The sequence below is a fragment of the Saimiri boliviensis genome, chromosome 14 (assembly GCF_048565385.1).
Source record: "Saimiri boliviensis isolate mSaiBol1 chromosome 14, mSaiBol1.pri, whole genome shotgun sequence".
NCBI classification, from domain to species: domain Eukaryota; kingdom Metazoa; phylum Chordata; class Mammalia; order Primates; family Cebidae; genus Saimiri; species Saimiri boliviensis.
In genome coordinates this window covers 12,556,448-12,572,842 of record NC_133462.1, presented here as the reverse complement: position 1 = coordinate 12,572,842, position 16,395 = coordinate 12,556,448, and the positions used below count along the sequence as shown (strand labels likewise).

The 16,395-nt window shown below is 54.4% G+C and overlaps 1 protein-coding gene across 3 annotated transcripts in view; it reads right to left on the bottom strand.

Moving 5' to 3' along the window:
* Positions 1–745: 745 nt before the first annotated feature.
* Positions 746–16,395, bottom strand: part of EXOC3L2 (exocyst complex component 3 like 2) — a 34,870-nt gene continuing 19,220 nt past the window's right edge. For 2 of the 3 annotated variants that reach the window (XM_039467136.2, XM_074386182.1), the window contains exons 8-12: positions 14,549–14,684; positions 7,812–7,934; positions 7,154–7,309; positions 5,331–5,452; positions 746–1,726 (exon numbers count right to left, since the gene is read on the bottom strand). In XM_039467136.2, the coding sequence (XP_039323070.1) occupies positions 1,438–1,726; positions 5,331–5,452; positions 7,154–7,309; positions 7,812–7,934; positions 14,549–14,684 (826 nt within the window). In that variant the 3' untranslated portion in view covers positions 746–1,437. Of the gene's footprint in view, positions 1,727–5,330; positions 5,453–7,153; positions 7,310–7,811; positions 9,335–14,548; positions 14,685–16,395 lie in introns of those variants that run through there. The other variant, XM_074386183.1, reaches the window with a different exon arrangement.

Here is a 16,395-nt window from a genome sequence, read left to right as displayed (position 1 = left end):
CCAGAGAGGGGCAGCTTCCTGCCTCGGGTTGCACAGCCTTGGGCTCCAAGAGTCCCTGTCTCTACCTCCCCAAGTTCAAATGTGCGTGCGTGAGGTTCCAACCCCAGCCCTGATGCTAACCCCTGGCTGCCTCCTCTTTCTGACTTCTTGGGAGGGGGCGCAGCGGGGAAGAAAAAACAAACAAACCAACCACATACACTCAAAAAATTCCCACAAGTCAGGAAACATCCATCACAGGCTGTCCAGCCCAGGCCAGAGGGGCAGGGGTCAGCAGGGAGGTGACCTCAAGGTCTCCGTGGGGACCAGGATCCGGCGGGGGTGGGGGTGAGAGGTTGGAAATTTTCCCACCCTGAGACTTTCCTGCGTCAACCCAGGAGGGCGCCCTGGATGCCGCCAGCCCTGCCCCCAACCTCCTTCCTCTCCTGACACAGCAGCTTCCCGGCCGAGGATGGATGGGGAGGGCGCGTCAAGATGGAGCCACCAGGACCAGCAACGGTTAGGCACTTTGGGACTGACCAGACAAGAGAGCCTGGCTCAGAGTGGCCAAGAGCCGGCCTCAGAGCCGCACAGCCGGGAGGTGTACGTGGTTTGGCCTGGTTCCTGGCACACATGGCCTCCCTCTGCCTCCACTGCCCTGCCCAGGAGCTGGAGCCCAGCCCGGCCTTGGGTGTGTGAGAAGCCACTGGCCCTGGGCCCTGCTCCCCCGTCCTTCCTCCCCACAACACACTCAGGACTCAGCCCTTCCTTGTGTTAAATAGAAACCTCTTTATTCTAAGTATCGAACGTTCCTTAATACATTGGATTTGGGCCAGACCTTGAGGTGAGGGAAAGGGGTGGTGGTGGGGCAGTGCTGGAATTCTGTAGAGACTTCCAGAACACCACTCACCACTCTGGGCTGTGGCAAGAGGGGAGTTGCAGGAACAGGCTTCGGAAAATCCTTTGTCTCTCTGGCTTTCTTTCTTTTTCTTTTTTTTTTTTTTTTTGAGAAAGGGTCTTGCTTTGTTACCTCAGGCTGGAGTGAGGTGGCATCGTCAGAGCTCACTGCAGCCTTGAACTCCTGGACTCAAGTGATCCTCCAGCCTCAGCCTCCCCAGTAGCTGGGACTATAGGCACGCACCACCATGCCCAGCTAATTTTTAATTTTTTTTGTAGAGATAGGGGTCTCACTATGTTGCCCAGGCTGGTCTGGAACTCCTGGGCTCAAGCAGTCTTCTGGCCTCAGCCTCCCTAAGTCTTGGGATGACAGGTGTGAGCGTCTGTGCCTGGCCTCTGTTTCCCTTCTGTCCAGGGAGTTTGGGGTTGGGCGAGAAGACATCTGAGGGTCTTTCTATCCCAGAGGTGTGTGGTCCCAGGCAGGGAGTCAGGAGGGGCGCCGTGCAGGAGGCTGGCTTGTCAGCGGCACAGATGGGGTCACCAACGCAGGCAGCTGGGCGACCCTCAGCGCTGGGCCCGGGGCCGCACTAGAGACGGGGACCGGGGCCGAGGCAGACAGGCCAAGCTGGGCCTGGCCAGCCGCGAGAGGGGGAGGCGGCCCAGGAGGAGAGGGAGGCCGAGACAGAAAGATGGGCGGGGCACAGGGATGTCTGCAAAGAAGGCCCGGTCTCGAGGCGGTGACAATGCTCCTTCCTCAGACAGTTCCAGGTCCCGGGCCACGGCCAGGATCTCCTGGCGGGCAGCTGTGTTCCGCAGGCCCCGGATGTCAAGGAGGGCTGCCACGTGCTTCCGTCTGTGGGGAGAGGGACAGACAGGTGCATGGAGGACACAGCCCACCCGTGGACCCCACCTGACCCCTTCACTGTCCCAGACCCTGAGTTCTGGGGCCTCTGTGTCCCCTCCAGAGCCTTCCCTCACCCAGGCCCTCACCTCATACCAGCTCCCTCCAGGATTTCACCTCCAACCATCTCCAAATCCCCTCACAACCAACTCCAGAACACTCTCCTCCAAAGCCAGCCCTGGGATCTTCCTTTTCACCCCAAGCCTCAGCTTATGATTAAAATTCGCCTTCTTGGCTGGGCGGTGGCTCACACCTGTAATCCTAGCACTTTAGGAGGCTGAGGCGGGCAGCCTGACTCATCTGAAGTCAGGGGTTCCAGACCAGCCTGACCAACGTGGTGAAACCGTCTCTGCTAAAACCATACAAAAAACTAGCTAGATATGGTGGTAGGTGCCTATACTCCCAGCTACTCAGGAGGCTGAGGCAGGAGAATCACTTGAACCTGGGAGGCAGAGGTTGCAGTGAGCCGAGATGGTGCCATTGCATTCCAGCCTGGGCAACAAGAGCGAAACTGTCTCAATAATCATAATAATAAATAAAATTTGCCTTCTCTCTTCGCACTCCCATCTTAGCTCAAAGGTCTCTCACATTTCTACCCTGGTCCCCAAGTGCAGATGGAAGCTTTGAATGCTACAGAAAACCCTGACTTCCATGTTCACCTGCATCCCAAGCAGCACCACAGTCATTACCGAAGTCCAGCCCAGAAGCATTCACCTGCATTCCCGTCCTAACCCTCACCTCACCCCAACGCCAGGTCCAGAAGCTTCCCCACCATCGGAGTTCCAGAATCCTCATCTAAAACTGAATTCAAGGCGTCTCAATCTAGGTCCCATTCTAGAAATTTTTTGCTTTTCCTTTTATTTATTTATTTTTGTGATGGAGTCTAGCTCTGTTGCCAGGCTGGAGTGCAGTGGCAAGATCTCAGCTCACTGCAATGTCCGCCTCCCGGGTTCAAGCGATTCTCCTGCCTCAGCCTCCCGAGTAGCTGGGACTACAAGAGCCCACCACTATGCCCGGCTAATTTTGTATTTTTAGTAGAGATGGGGTTTCACCACGTTGGCCAGGATGGTCTCGATCTCCTGACCTTGTGATACACTCACCTCGACCTCCTAAAGTGTTGGGATTACAGGCATGAGCCAGCCACCACACCCAGCCCCACTGTAGAAATTTCACCCCCAAATTGGGCCCGGGAAGAGTCACTACACCCCCATCCCATCCTCAGAATTGCGCTCCACCGAAATTCCACCCCAGGACTGCAGTTCACCTTGGAGACCCTCACTCCAGAAACATCATGCTTCAAACCAGCTCTATTCTGCAAGCCTCGCCCCCAAATCCAACACACTAGGTCCTTCCCCTTCTCCCCCGCATCAGCTGCAGATCTCCGATCCAAAACTCAACTCCCAAACCACCACCATATTGCCAACTCAAGATGCTGAACCCAAGGTTCATTTCAGGTTCATTTCAAACAGAGCTCTAGGGTCCTCGCTACCGCCTTCAACCCAGATCAGTGTCTTGATCTGCCGCATGTCAGATTCGGAACCCTCACAGCTTCAAAACGCTCATCCATGAATGGCCAGCTGCAGGTACTTAGGAGGCTGAAGCAGAAGAATTGCTTGAACCCAGGAGGCAGAGGTTGCAGTGAGCCAAGATCACACCACTGCACTCCAGCCTGGGCAATAGAGTGAGGCTCCATCTCAAAAAGAAAGAAAAAGGAACCCTGTACCCCATTTTCCCTAAATCCTCAGCCCTAGGCACCTCCTAATCTCTCCAGCTCACTCCCTTAAACCCAGCCCAGCTAGCAAACTCTCAAACTTAGCTACAGATTCAAGTTCTGACTCATGATCCAATATTCAAGTTCAGAAACTCCGTATTAGCAAGAATTCTGGACGTCTTGGGACCCCATCCGGGAATCTGTGGCTTCCCAAGGACATGACCCTATCTCCCAGACCCAGAACTGACCACCCGGAATCATTTCCAGGACCCCCACCCTCAGTGCTGGAACTGAGACCCACTCATGGCTCACTCTCTGTTTTTCTGGGGTTTTGTTTCTCTGAGAATAGAATGTCTGTCCGCCTGAATAGCACGGGAGGTGCTCCGGCAGCCACCGCTAATGCCACCACCATCCAGCAATCCAGCACTGTCCCATGGTGGTGTGGTGTGCTGGTCTGGTGCTCTTGTTTTAGACCCAGTCGACTGCCTGATCCTCAAGTCCCTTCTTTGCTACTTGCTAGGCGTGATGTGTGGGAGAAGTTACTTCAATAACTTTAATTATACCTCTTACTTACAGGTTGAGCGTGGTGGTTCAAACCTGTAATCTCGGCACTTTGGGAGGCAGAGGTGGGTGGATCACCTGAGGTCAGGAGTTCAAGACCAGCGTGGCCAACATGATGAAACCCCATCTCTACTAAAAATACAAAAATTAGCCAGGCGTGGTGGTACCTGCCTATGCTTGGGAGGCTGACGCAGGAGAATTGCTTGAACCCGGGAGGCGGAGGTTGCAGTGAGCTCAGATCACCTCATTGGATTTTAGCCTGGGCAACAGAGTGAGACCCTGTTTCAAAAAAAAAAAAAGCCACGTGCAGTGGCTCACGCCTGCAATCCCAGCCCTTTGGGAGTCCATGGCAGGCAGATTACCTGAGGACAGGAGTTCAAGACCAGCCTGGCCAACACGGTGAAACCCTGTCTCTAATAAAAATATAAAAATTAGCTGGGGATGGTGGTGCACACCTGTAATCCCAGCAACTCAGGGGGGCTGAGGCAGGAGAATTGCTTGAACCCTGGGCCCAGGAGTCGGAGGCTGCAGTGAGCTGAGATTGCACCACTGCACTCCCGCCTGGGTGACCGAGCAAGATGCCATCTCAAAAAACAAAAAAGTTTGGCTTGTAAGATGCTTATTTAGGTCTGACATAAGAACTCTGAGTGAGAACTGGAATGGAACCCTTTTGGTTCAAGCGATTTTCCTGCCTCAGCCTCCCAAAGAGCTGGGAGTACAGGCATGAGCCACCATACCCGGCTACTTTTGGTAATTCGTGGAATTTTAAGTCTGAGCCAAGTACTGTCCTAAGCACTTAACAGGAATTAACCAATCTGATCCTCATGGATGATGATGATGATGATGATGAATTTCCCCAATAACCCTATGACGAGAATACTATTATCCCCATGGAACAGATGAGGAAACAGGAGTTGAATGCCGCCTGAGCCTGCCGCTGCCCCAGTGCGTCTGCGCCCGCGTGCCCTGCGTGTCCCCAAGTCCCCCGAGGCTCCCCTGCGGGGCCGGCCCTTCCTGCCTCCGGGCGGCCCCTCGCCCCCCTGCCCTGGACTTCCTGTGACCGCTTGTTTGTTTGCGAGCCCTGGTGGCGGCAGCGGCGGAGGCAGCAGAGAAGGAGGGAAATCATATTAATAATGCCCTGGTCCCAGCAGGAAACGGCCGTCAGACACGCTCGCCGGCTCCCTCCCTCGCCCAGGAGGCAGGAAACCCGGGGACGGATGCCAAGGCCGCCCGGAGACCTCGGCCAGGCTCGGCGAGCCCCGGCGCGCAGGCGGGGAGTCTCACCTGATGTCTGGGTAGTCGCGCACCAGCACTCCCACCTCCACCTGGATGCTGGGCGTGTCCTCCAGCTGCAGGACTTCAGCCAAATGGGGCACCACGGCATCCAGCCAGGAGGCCTGGGACTCCTGTGGGGTGAGGGAGGGGAGGGAAGGCTCGGGGCTCACACCCTCCCAACACCGACTCTACCAATTCCTGACCCTCCGGTGGCCTGACCCTTTTAGAGATGGCCTGTTATCCCATCTCTAAAAGGTAGCAGAAACCAGGGGTGGTGGCTCACACGTGTAATCCCAGCACTTTGGGAGCCTGAGGTGGGCGGATCATTAGAGTCAGGAGTTCAAAACCAATCTGGTCGGTCGGGCGCGGTGGCTCAAGCCTGTAATCCCAGCACTTTGGGAGGCCGAGGCGGGTGGATCACAAGGTCGAGAGATCGAGACCAACCTGGTCAACATGGTGAAACCCCGTCTCTACTAAAAAGACAAAAAATTAGCTGGGCATGGTGGCACGTGCCTGTAATCCCAGCTACTCAGGAGGCTGAGGCAGGAGAATTGCCTGAACCCAGGAGGCGGAGGTTGCGGTGAGCCGAGATCGCGCCATTGCACTCCAGCCTGGGTAACAAGAGCGAAACTCCGTCTCAAAAAAAAAAAAAAACCAATCTGGCCAACTTGGTGAAACCCCATATCTGCTAAAAATACAAAATTAGCTGGGCTTGGCGGTGGGCGCCTGGGCACCTGTAATCCCAGCTACTCGGGAGGCTGAGGCAGGAGAATCACTTGGAATCGAGAGGCAGAGGTTGCAGTGAGCCAAGATTGTGCCACTGCACTCCAGCCTGGGAGATGCAGCAAGACTCTGTCTCAAAAATAAAGAATAGAAGAAAAATAAAATGAAATGTAGCAGAAGACAGACTGTGGCCACATTTGAGAAAATATCATTTCCTCCCAGTTTTGCAGATGATTTGGAACTCGGGGACATCTCTCCAAACCTCTTCCAAGTTTGCAAAACGTGGCCTTTGGTGAGGGCGGGTGGGGGGGCGGGTGTGTGGACTGGATAAAGTGTACAAGGAAGCTCCCTGCATTCTTTCTTACATCTGCATGTGAATCCACAATTGCCGCAAACATTTTCCAAAGAAAACATTCCAAGGACTCTGGGCTAGAAACTCCGGGAAGAGCGACTGAAATGAGGACCTTCCAGGCCTGCTGAATATAACTGGGTACAAATGAGATCTGGCGGTCTTGAATTCCTGAGTTCAGAAGTGCTGGGATTTCTGAGTTTCTGTTGCATGCGGCCTCTCTGTGCGCTCACGGAGTCTTTTTCGTTTGCTTGCTTCTGTCAGTATTACTCGAGATGGAGTCTCACTCTGTCCTCTAGGCTGCAGTGCAGTGGCGGGATCTCGGCTCACGGCAACCTCGCTCAGCCTTCTGGTTCGTGCGATTTTCCTGCCTCAGCCTCGTAAGTAGCTGGGACTACAGGCTTGGGCCACCACGCCCGGCTACTTTTGGTAATTCGTGGTGTTTGAAGTCTGAGCCAGGTACTGTCCTAAGCACTTAACAGGAATTAACCAATCTGATCCTCAGCACAACGGATAGGGGCCATTATTCGTCGTATTTAGCAGCCGAGGAAAGCGCCCAGAGGCGAGTTCTGGGAGCGAGAAGGCCAGGCTGTAAGCGCCAAGGGCGTGGCTGCACCCTTGTTGACGGAGCCCCTGTGCCCGTGGCTTTTGAGACCTGGAATTCTCACTGGCCAAGCCCCCTCGTGGTTTTTGAAAGCCGCCCCCACCGCGCCGTCTCTCACCTCCGTCCCTCTCCCCCACACCCCGTCGCGACACTGACCAGCCGCCGAAACAGCCTCTGCAGCTGCGCCGCGTCCTCCCGGAGCCTCCCGGCCACGCGGATGCGGGTTCGCGCCGAGCTGCAGCGCAGGCGCCCACGGAGCAGGGGCCGCACGTACTCGACCAGCGCCCGCCGGTGCAGCTCGGCCACCAGCGTCTGGGGGCAGGGGAGGGAAACCTGAGCGGCGTGAGCCATGCCCCACTGACCCCCATCCCACCAGACTGAAAGCCCCTCCAGCCCTACTCGCCCACACCCATTCCAGGCACCCATGCGCGCCCTTCCCGTGCCCACGCCCCAGCCCCCAACCCCCGAACTATCCTAGGATGCCCTTCCCTGGCGCCCTAATTAGCCCGCGGACACCTCCTACCTATCCCGCTCCCAGCCTCTTCCCATTACCCAAGCTCCACTCTCAGGGGCCCTGATTCAGTCTGCGCCCGGCCTTTCACCCCAATCCCACGCACACGCTCCTCCGCAGACCCCTGGCGGGGGCCACCTCTTCCATCTGCAGGGAGCCGCTCCCCACCTTGGAGGGGTCTTCTCCAGTGGGAGCTTCTTGGTCTCCCACCCTCCCAATCTCCCCTCTTCTCGCCGCTTTCTCCCTTCCCCCTCCACCTTCTCTCCCCCACCCCTCCACCTTCCCTCCCCTCCAGCAGGCTACCTGGTAAGGCTCGTCCTGCATTCTGCGCAGAGCCAGGGCCTGGGCGCCCAGCGTGCCCACGATGCCATCCAGCGCCTCGGGGCTGCTCAGCCACTTCCGGCGCATCAGCTTGTTGAAGTGCGGCTGGCAGGGAGAGAATAGGGGGTCACGGCTCTCCTCCCTCCTACGCCCCCTCTTCACTTAAGAATATGTTCCTGGAACCCCGCTCTGTGTAGAACCAGGGCCGAGTGGTGTTGGGAACCCATGGGGAAGAGATAGCCCCAGCCCTGTCATCCTGGGGCTCACAGTCCAGAAGGGGAGAGAGACTGGTCCCCGGTAGTGATGACCCAAAGCTGGCAAGGCTGGGAACAGGGAGACCAGGGGCTTAGGAAGCCCAGAGGGGATGCCCGACTCAGCATACAGCCAAGGAGGGCTTCCTGGAGGAGGGGACACCAGAACTGAAGCCCTGGTGATGATCTTCCTTAGCCAAGTGAGGGACTGGGAGGGAGTGACTCAATCGGAAAGAAGAGTGAGTATTAAGAAAGTTCAGATTTTAGCTGAGCGTGGTGGCTCACGCCTGTAATCCCAGCACTTTGGGAGGCCAAGGCAGGTGGATCACGAGGTCAAGAGATCGAGACCATCCTGGTCAACATGGTGAAACCCCGTCTCTACTAAAAAATACAAAAAAATTAGCTGGGCATGGTGGTTCGTGCCTGTAATCCCAGCTACTCAGGAGGCTGAGACAGGAGAATTGCCTGAACCCAGGAGGCGGAGGTTGCGGTGAGCCGAGATCGCACCATTGCACTCCAGCCTGGGTAACAAGAGCGAAACTCCGTCTCAAAAAAAAAAAAAAAAGAAAGAAAGAAAGGAAGTTCAGATTTTAGATGGGCAGGCCAGGGAGAGAACCAGAGAAGGGTCAGTGTGACTGATGAAAACAGGGACTTCATGTAAAAATTATTAAGGACCGGGCATTGTGGTTCACACCTGTAATCCCAGCACTTTGGGAGGCTGAGGCAGGAGGATAGCTTGAGCCCAGGAGTTTGTGACCAGCCTGGGCAACATCGAGAGACCTTGTCTCTACAAAACATTTAAATATTAGTTGGGACTGGGTGCGGTGGCTCATGCCTGTAATCCCAGCACTTTGGGAGGCTGAGGCGGGTGATCACCAGCTCAGGAGTTTGAGACCAGCCTGATGGACATGGTGAAATCCCGTCTCAAAAATCAGCCGAGTGTGGTGGCACACGCCTGTAATCCCAGCTACTCGGGAGGCTGACGCAGGAGAATCACTTGAACTCAGGAGGCAGAGGTTGCACTGAGCTGAGATTGTGCCACTGCATTACAGCCTGGTGACAGAGGGAGACTCCATAAAGAGAGAGAGAGAGAGAGAGAGAGAGAGAGAGAGAGAGAGAGAGAGAAATTAAGAACTTTAAGACATATTTTTTAAATTCATGAACTATATACCGCCCTTCAGGGGAAGAGGCCGGATTGCTTCCAGATTCCACTTCCTGGATCTGGTTGAGAAAACACGTTCCCCATCTGGCGCTCTTAGGAAGGAGTATAGTAAATGTCTCAGTTAATAACATCCTCCTTTTTGCAAGTTGCCTCTTCTCTCCACCCTTGAGTAGATCCGGTATTTGATGAAACTTGTGAAAGTGGGTGGAGCCCGTCTTACCCCCTCTTTTCTAGAATGCACAGTAGATGCGACTGTGACTTTCAAGGAAATGTGTTTGCCATTTGCTGATTTGGGGAGGAAGCTAATTTCTAACTTCTTTCACTGGTAAATGAAGAAAAGTATTGCACCTTGCAAATCCACCAAATGAATTGAGTACATAATTTTTAAAATTGGCTTGTAGCCAGGCAGACCACATTAGAACATTATTAAGGGGCTGGCCACAGTGTCTCACGCTTGTAATTCCAGCACTTTGGGAGGCTGAGAGAGGTGGATCACTGGAGGTCAGGAGTTCAAGACCAGCCTAAGGTGAAACCCCCATCTCTGCTTAAAATACAAAAGATTAGCCGGGCGTGGTGGCGGGATCCTATAATCCCAGCTACTTGGGAGGCTAAGGCAGGAGAATCACTTGAACCTGGGAGGTGGAGGTTGCAGTGAGCTGAGATCACACCACTGCACTCCAGCCTCAGCAACAAGAGCAAAACTCCATCTCAAAATAAAAAATAAAATAAACAAACAAACAAACAAATAAATAATAGGGGCCGGGCGCAGTGGCCCACGTTTGTAATCCCAGCATTTTGGGAGGCTGAGGCAGTAGAATCACTTGAGCCCAGGAGTTCAAGACCTACCTGGGCAATATAGTGAGACCCCCTCTCTATGATTTTTTTCTTTAAATTTAATTAACTGTGGTCCTAGCTACTTAGGAGGCTGACTTGAGAGGATCTCGTAAGCTCAGGGGGTTGTGGCTGCAGTGAGCTATGATCATGCCACTGCGCTCCAGCCTGGGCCACAGAGCAAGATTCTGTCTCAAAAAAACAAAAACAAAACTTTTTTTTTCTCCCAGTCCAAAAAGAAAAAAAAAAAAAAAGGACTTTACCACAGTAACAGAAGAGCTTAAAGCAAGCTTGGGCCTTTTGAAGTGTGTGTTTTGGGGGTGAGGGGAGCTGTGTGACCCTGAAGCCTGCACGGGGGCTTATTCCAGGCATAAGATGGGAGGGGAAGGCCGGGCGCGGTGGCTCAAGCCTGTAATCCCAGCACTTTGGGAGGCCGAGGCGGGTGGATCACGAGGTCGAGAGATCGAGACCAACCTCGTCAACATGGTGAAACCCTGTCTCTACTAAAAAAAATACAAAAAATTAGCTGGGCATGGTGGCGCGTGCCTGTCATCCCAGCTACTCGGGAGGCTGAGGCAGGAGAATTGCCTGAACCCAGGAGGCGGAGGTTGCGGTGAGCCGAGATCACGCCATTGCACTCCAGCCTGGGTAACAAGAGCGAAACTCCGTCTCAAAAAAACAAAACAAAACAAAAGATGGGAAGGGAGAGGTGGGGCTGGAGCAGGGCTGAGGGCACACAGGGCCTCCTGGGCTTGGGGAGAAGTCCCAGGTGTTTCCTGAGGGCACTGGGGAGCCATGGCCAGTTTTGAGCTGGGGAGGGAGAGGGTCAGATTTGTGCTTTACCAAGATCGGAGGAGGCTGGAGAAAAGGGGAAAGTGGAGATAGGGAGGGGATGGAAGGGGGAGAGGAGAGGGAAAGGGGAAGCCAGGCGGCAGAATTCAGAATTCGTAGGATGAAGTGAGTAAGCCCCCGTGGAGAGGGGAGGGAGACCACAGACCCTGGGACGGGTAGGCCAGTGGGTCTGTCCCTGAGACAGAGGTGGGGGAAGGGTCAGGGGGAGGCTGCGTCTGGGTGGACACAGGGCATGGGAAGATTGGAGATATTCCCAGAATGGTGTCCAGGGGGGTCTAATTCCCTCTTCAGCTCAGCCTCAGCACCCCCTCTTGCTCTCTCTCACCCTGAGAGCAGCCTGATTTTCTTTATTGTGTTTTTGGTTTTTTGTTTTGTTTTGTTTTTGTTTTTTTTTTTGAAAGATAGGGTCTCACTATATTGCCCAGGCTGGTCTCGAACTGCTGAGCTCAAGAAGTCCTCCCCCCTCAGCCTCCCAAAGTGCAGGGATTACAGGTGTGAGCCACCATGTCTGGTGTCTCGTTGGTTTTTTTTTTGTTTTGTTTTGTGTTTGAGACGGAGTTTCGCTGTCACCCAGGCTGGAGTGCAATGGTGCAATCTCGCCTCACTGCAACCTCCACCTCCTGGGTTCAAGGCATTCTCCTGCCTCAGCCTCCCAAGTAGCTGGGACTACAGGCGCACTCCACCACACCCAGCTGATTTTTGTATTTTTAGCAGAGATGGGGTTTCACCATGTTGGCTAGGATGGTCTTGATCTCTTGACCTCATGATCTGCCCGCCTTGGCCTCCCAAAGTGCTGGGATCACAGGCGTGAGCCACCATGCATGGTCTCTCTCTGGCTGGTTCTGATGTCTCTCCCTCTGTCTCTGTCCCAGCCTCTCTCCTTTCCCTCCCCCCCGACCTATCTTGTTTTCTCAGTCTGTCCTTGTTTCTTTTGCTTCCGCTCTCTCTCTCTTTTTTTTTTTTTTGAGACGAAGTTTCGCTCTTGTTGCCCAGGCTGGAGTGCAATGGCGCGATCTCGGCTCACCACAACCTCCGCCTCCTGGGTTCAGGCAATTCTCCTGCCTCAGCCTCCTGAGTAGCTGGGATTACAGGCACACGCCACCATGCCCAGCTAATTTTTTGTATTTTTAGTAGAGACGGGGTTTCACCATGTTGACCAGGATGGTCTCGATCTCTTGACCTCGTGATCCACCCGCCTGGGCCTCCCAAAGTGCTGGGATTACAGGCTTGAGCCACCGCGCCCGGCCTTGCTTCCACTCTCTCTATCTCTGTCTCTGTCTGTCTCACAAAAAATACATAGTGGTTTATAAGGCCGGGCACGGTGGTTCATGCCTGTAATCCCAGCAGTTTGGAAGGCAGAGGTCAGCAGATCACCTGAGGTCAGGAGTTCAAGACTAGCCTGACCAGCATGGTGAAACCTCGTCTCTACTAAAAATACAAAAATTAGCCAGGTGTGGTGGCGTGTGCCTGTAATCCCAGCTACTCAGGAGGCTGAGGCAGGAGAATCAGTTGAACTCAGGAGGCGGATGTTGGAGTGAGCCAAGATCACACCACTGCACTCCTCCAGCCTGGGTTACAGAGCGAGACTTAGACTCAAAAAAAAAAAAAAAAAAAAAAAAAAAGCAAACGATATAGCGTGGCAGGTGGCTGGAGTGCAACGGCACAATCTCGGCTCACTGCAACCTTTGTCTCCTAGGTTCAAGCAATTCTCTTGTCTCAGCTTCTGGAGTAGCTAGGATTATAGGCGTTTGCTGCCACACCTGGCTAATTTTTGTATTTTTAGTAGAGACGGCGTTTTACCATGTTGGCTAGGCTGGTCTTGAACTCCTGACCTCAAGTGATCCACCTGCTTTGGCCTCCCAAAGTGCTGGGATTACAGCTGTGAGCCAACACACCCCGGCTGGGGCTTCTGTTTTAAATGGAGCAATCAGAGAAGGTCACACTTCGGGAAGCCAAGGTGGGTGGATCACATGAGGCCGGGACTTCAAGACCAGCCTGGCCAACATGTTGAAACTCCATCTCTACTTAAAAATACAAAAAAAAATTTAGCTGGGCATGGTGGTGTGTGCCTGTAATCCCAGCTACTCAGGAGGCTGAGGCAGAAGAATCACTTGAACCTGGGAGGCAGAGGTTGCAGTGAGCCGAGATTGTGTCACTGCACTCCAGCCTGGGTGACACAGCAAGACTCTGTCTCAAAAAAAAAGAAAGACTTGAAAGAGGCTCCAGAGGGAGCTATGTGTCTGTGAGAGGGAGAGCATTCCAGGCAGAGGGAACCATAAGTGGAAAGGCCCCGAGGCAGGAATGTACCAGCTGGATTAAGAGACAGCAAGGTGCCGGGCGCGGTGGCTCAAGCCTGTAATCCCAGCACTTTGGGAGGCCGAGGTGGGTGGATCACGAGGTCGAGAGATCGAGACCATCCTGGTCAACATGGTGAAACCCTGTCTCTACTAAAAGTGCAAAAAATTAGCTGGGCATGGTGGCACGTGCCTGTAATCCCAGCTACTCAGGAGGCTGAGGCAGGAGAATTGCCTGAGCCCAGGAGGCGGAGGTTGCGGTGAGCCGAGATCGCGCCATTGCACGATCAGGGGTAACAAGGGCGAAACTCCATCTCAAAAAAAAAAAAAAAGAAAAGAAAAGAGACAGCAAGGTGGCCGGGCACGGAGGCTCACACCTGTAGTCCCAGCACTTTGGGAGGCCCAGACGGGCAGATCACCTGAGGTCGGGAGGTCAAGACCAGCCTGACCAACATGGAGAAACCCCGTCTCTACTAAAAATACAAAAGTAGCTGGGCGTGGTGGCGCATGCCTGTAGTCCCAGCTACTCGGGAGGCTGAGGCAGGAGAATCGCTTGAACCCGGGAAGCAGAGGTTGTGGTGAGCTGAGATCACGCCATTGCACTCCAGCCTGGGCAACAAAAGCGAAACTCCATCTCAAAAAAAAAAAAACCATAAGAATAAAATAATAATAAGAAGAGACAGCAAGGGGGCTGGGGTAGCTGGAGTGGGGTTACGGTGGGGAGCAGAGGTGGCAGGGGGAGGAGATGAGGTCTGAGAGGGAGAGGGGAGAGGGAAGGGCCGGGTGTGCAGGGTCGTGGGGGCCATGGCGGGATTCTGGCTTTCGCTCTGTGTGAGCTGGGAGCTGTGGGAGGATTCTGGGCAGAGGAGGGGAGCGGTCCGCGGTGTAACATGGACTGAGCTGTGTTATGGCCAGGAACACAGTCCCCCTGCAGGCTCCCTCCTCAGTGCTCCCACCCCCCACCATATTCACTCACCCGCCTTTGCGCCGAGCCCCTATAGGATGGCACAAGGGCCCAGAGATGGGGGTATAGGGTTGTGGGGTCTAGGAGAGCCTGAGCAAGGATTTGGGGGACCTTAGTGGGGGAAGGCTCCACCCAAACCTCAAGCACCTCCTGCTGATGGCCCTGTGTTCTCTCCCCCGTCACGTCCTCCCACGTCTTCCTTCCTGTACCCTCTCCACCCCACCGACAGCCCAGGCATGGCCCTAGCTCCCCCCGCCCCCGTCTGCTTCCCAAACACTGAGTCATGGGCTAAAGGGAACTGGAGGATGGGGGGGTGCTTCCCTGTCCTGGCATGGGCCCCACCCCCGGCCTCCCACCTCACTCACCTGTAGCTCCTGGAACAGCAGGTCAGCCAGGACGCGGTGGCAGAGCCGGGTCACGTGGTCCAGAGCGCTGGCAGATGCTTCCCGGGCTGGCTCGCTTTCTGGGGGCCCCACCCGGGCCAGGCGCTCGGCCAGAGCTCTGTGGGATCAACAGAGCCAAAAGTGAGGGACCCCAACATCTCAGCCCAACGCCTAGACCTGTCTCCTATTAGGTGGAGCAGAGGGGCAAGGGGTGACAGGTCAGATGGGGGGGCTGGAGAAGGTCAGAGATACTTGACAGGTTGGGGGTACCTGGGGATTGGGGTGTCTAGGGATGTCAGGGGACTCATGGATGTTGGGAGGCAGAGGGATGGATGGCTAGGAGGTCTAGGGTATCCTGGAGGAGGGAAGGGGGTCTCTCTGGGTCTTTGGGTTTCAGTTTCTCTTGGTGCTTTCTGGGTGAGAGTGGGGAGGCCTCCATTCTAAAAGTCTGTGGTTCTAATAGTCTACGACTCTGAAATTCAACCCTTAACTCTTTTTGTTTGTTTTGAGATGGAGTTTTGCTCTTGTTGCCCAGGCTGGAGTGCAATGGTGAGATCTCGGCTCACCGCAACCTCCTCCTCCTGGGTTCAGGCAATTCTCCTGCCTCAGCCTCCCGAGTAGCTGGGATTACAGGCATGCGCCACCACGCCCAGCTAACTTTGCATTTTTAGTAGAGACGGGGTTCTCCATGTTGGTCAGGATGGTCTCCAGTTCCAAACCTCGGGTGATCCGCCCACCTCCACCTCCCAAAGTGCTGGGATTACAGGCGTGAGCCACTGTGCCCAGCTTTTTTTTTTTCTTCTTTTTCTTTTGGATAGGGTCTTGCTCTGTCATGCAGGCTGGAGTGCAGTGGCGCAATCTCAGCCTGGCTAACTTTTATTTTCATTTTATTTTAAATGGAGTCTCGCTCTGTTGCCCAGCTTGGAGTGCAGTGGCACCATCTTGGCTCACTGCAGCCTCTACCTCCCAAGTTCAAGCGATTCTTCTGCCTCAGCCTCCTGAGTAGCTGGGACTACAGGTACCTGCCACCACACCTGGCTAATTGTGGTATTTTTAGTAGAGACTGGCCTGCACCCTGTTGGCCAGGCTAGTCTCAAACTCCTGGCCTCAAAAGATCCACCCACCTTGGCCTTCCAAAGTGCTGGGATCACAGGCGTGAGCCACTGCCTCCTGTCCTCGTCATTTGTCATTATTATTTGTAACACAAATGATAGAACAGTAAACCCACTTCTGCCCTTTTCTTCACCAGCTTGGAGACCTTTCCATTACGGCATGAAGAGTTCTCACGTTCCTTTTTAACATCCAAGCTGGATCCTGCGGCTTAGCTGTTCCATCAAGTATTTAGTTGGCCCCTGATGGATGGACAGTTGGTTCCATATTTTCCAGGGAGGCACATTGCACACATGTCATCTCCCATGAGCCTTTGGCCTCTGAAGGGTGCATTCCTAGAGGATCTATCCGCTGGGTCAAGGGCCCAGTGTTTGCGATTGGGTAGAAAGTGCTCGGACCAGGCTATTCTCCATTTACCAACGCGAGAACACAGGCTGCTAACGATAGAAGATGAGAATGACCAGGCGCGGTGGCTCACGCTTGTAATGCCGGCATTTTAGGAGGCCGAGACAGGAGCATCACTTGAGCCTGGGAGTGTGAGACCAGCCTGGCCAACATAGTGAAAACCCATCTCTATAAAAAGTTTAAGCCGGGCGCGGTGGCTCAAGCCTGTAATCCCAGCACTTTGGGAGGCCGAGGCGGGTGGATCACGAGGTCAAGAGATAGAGACCATCCTGGTCAACATGGTGAAACCCCGTCTCTATTAATGGTGCAAAAAA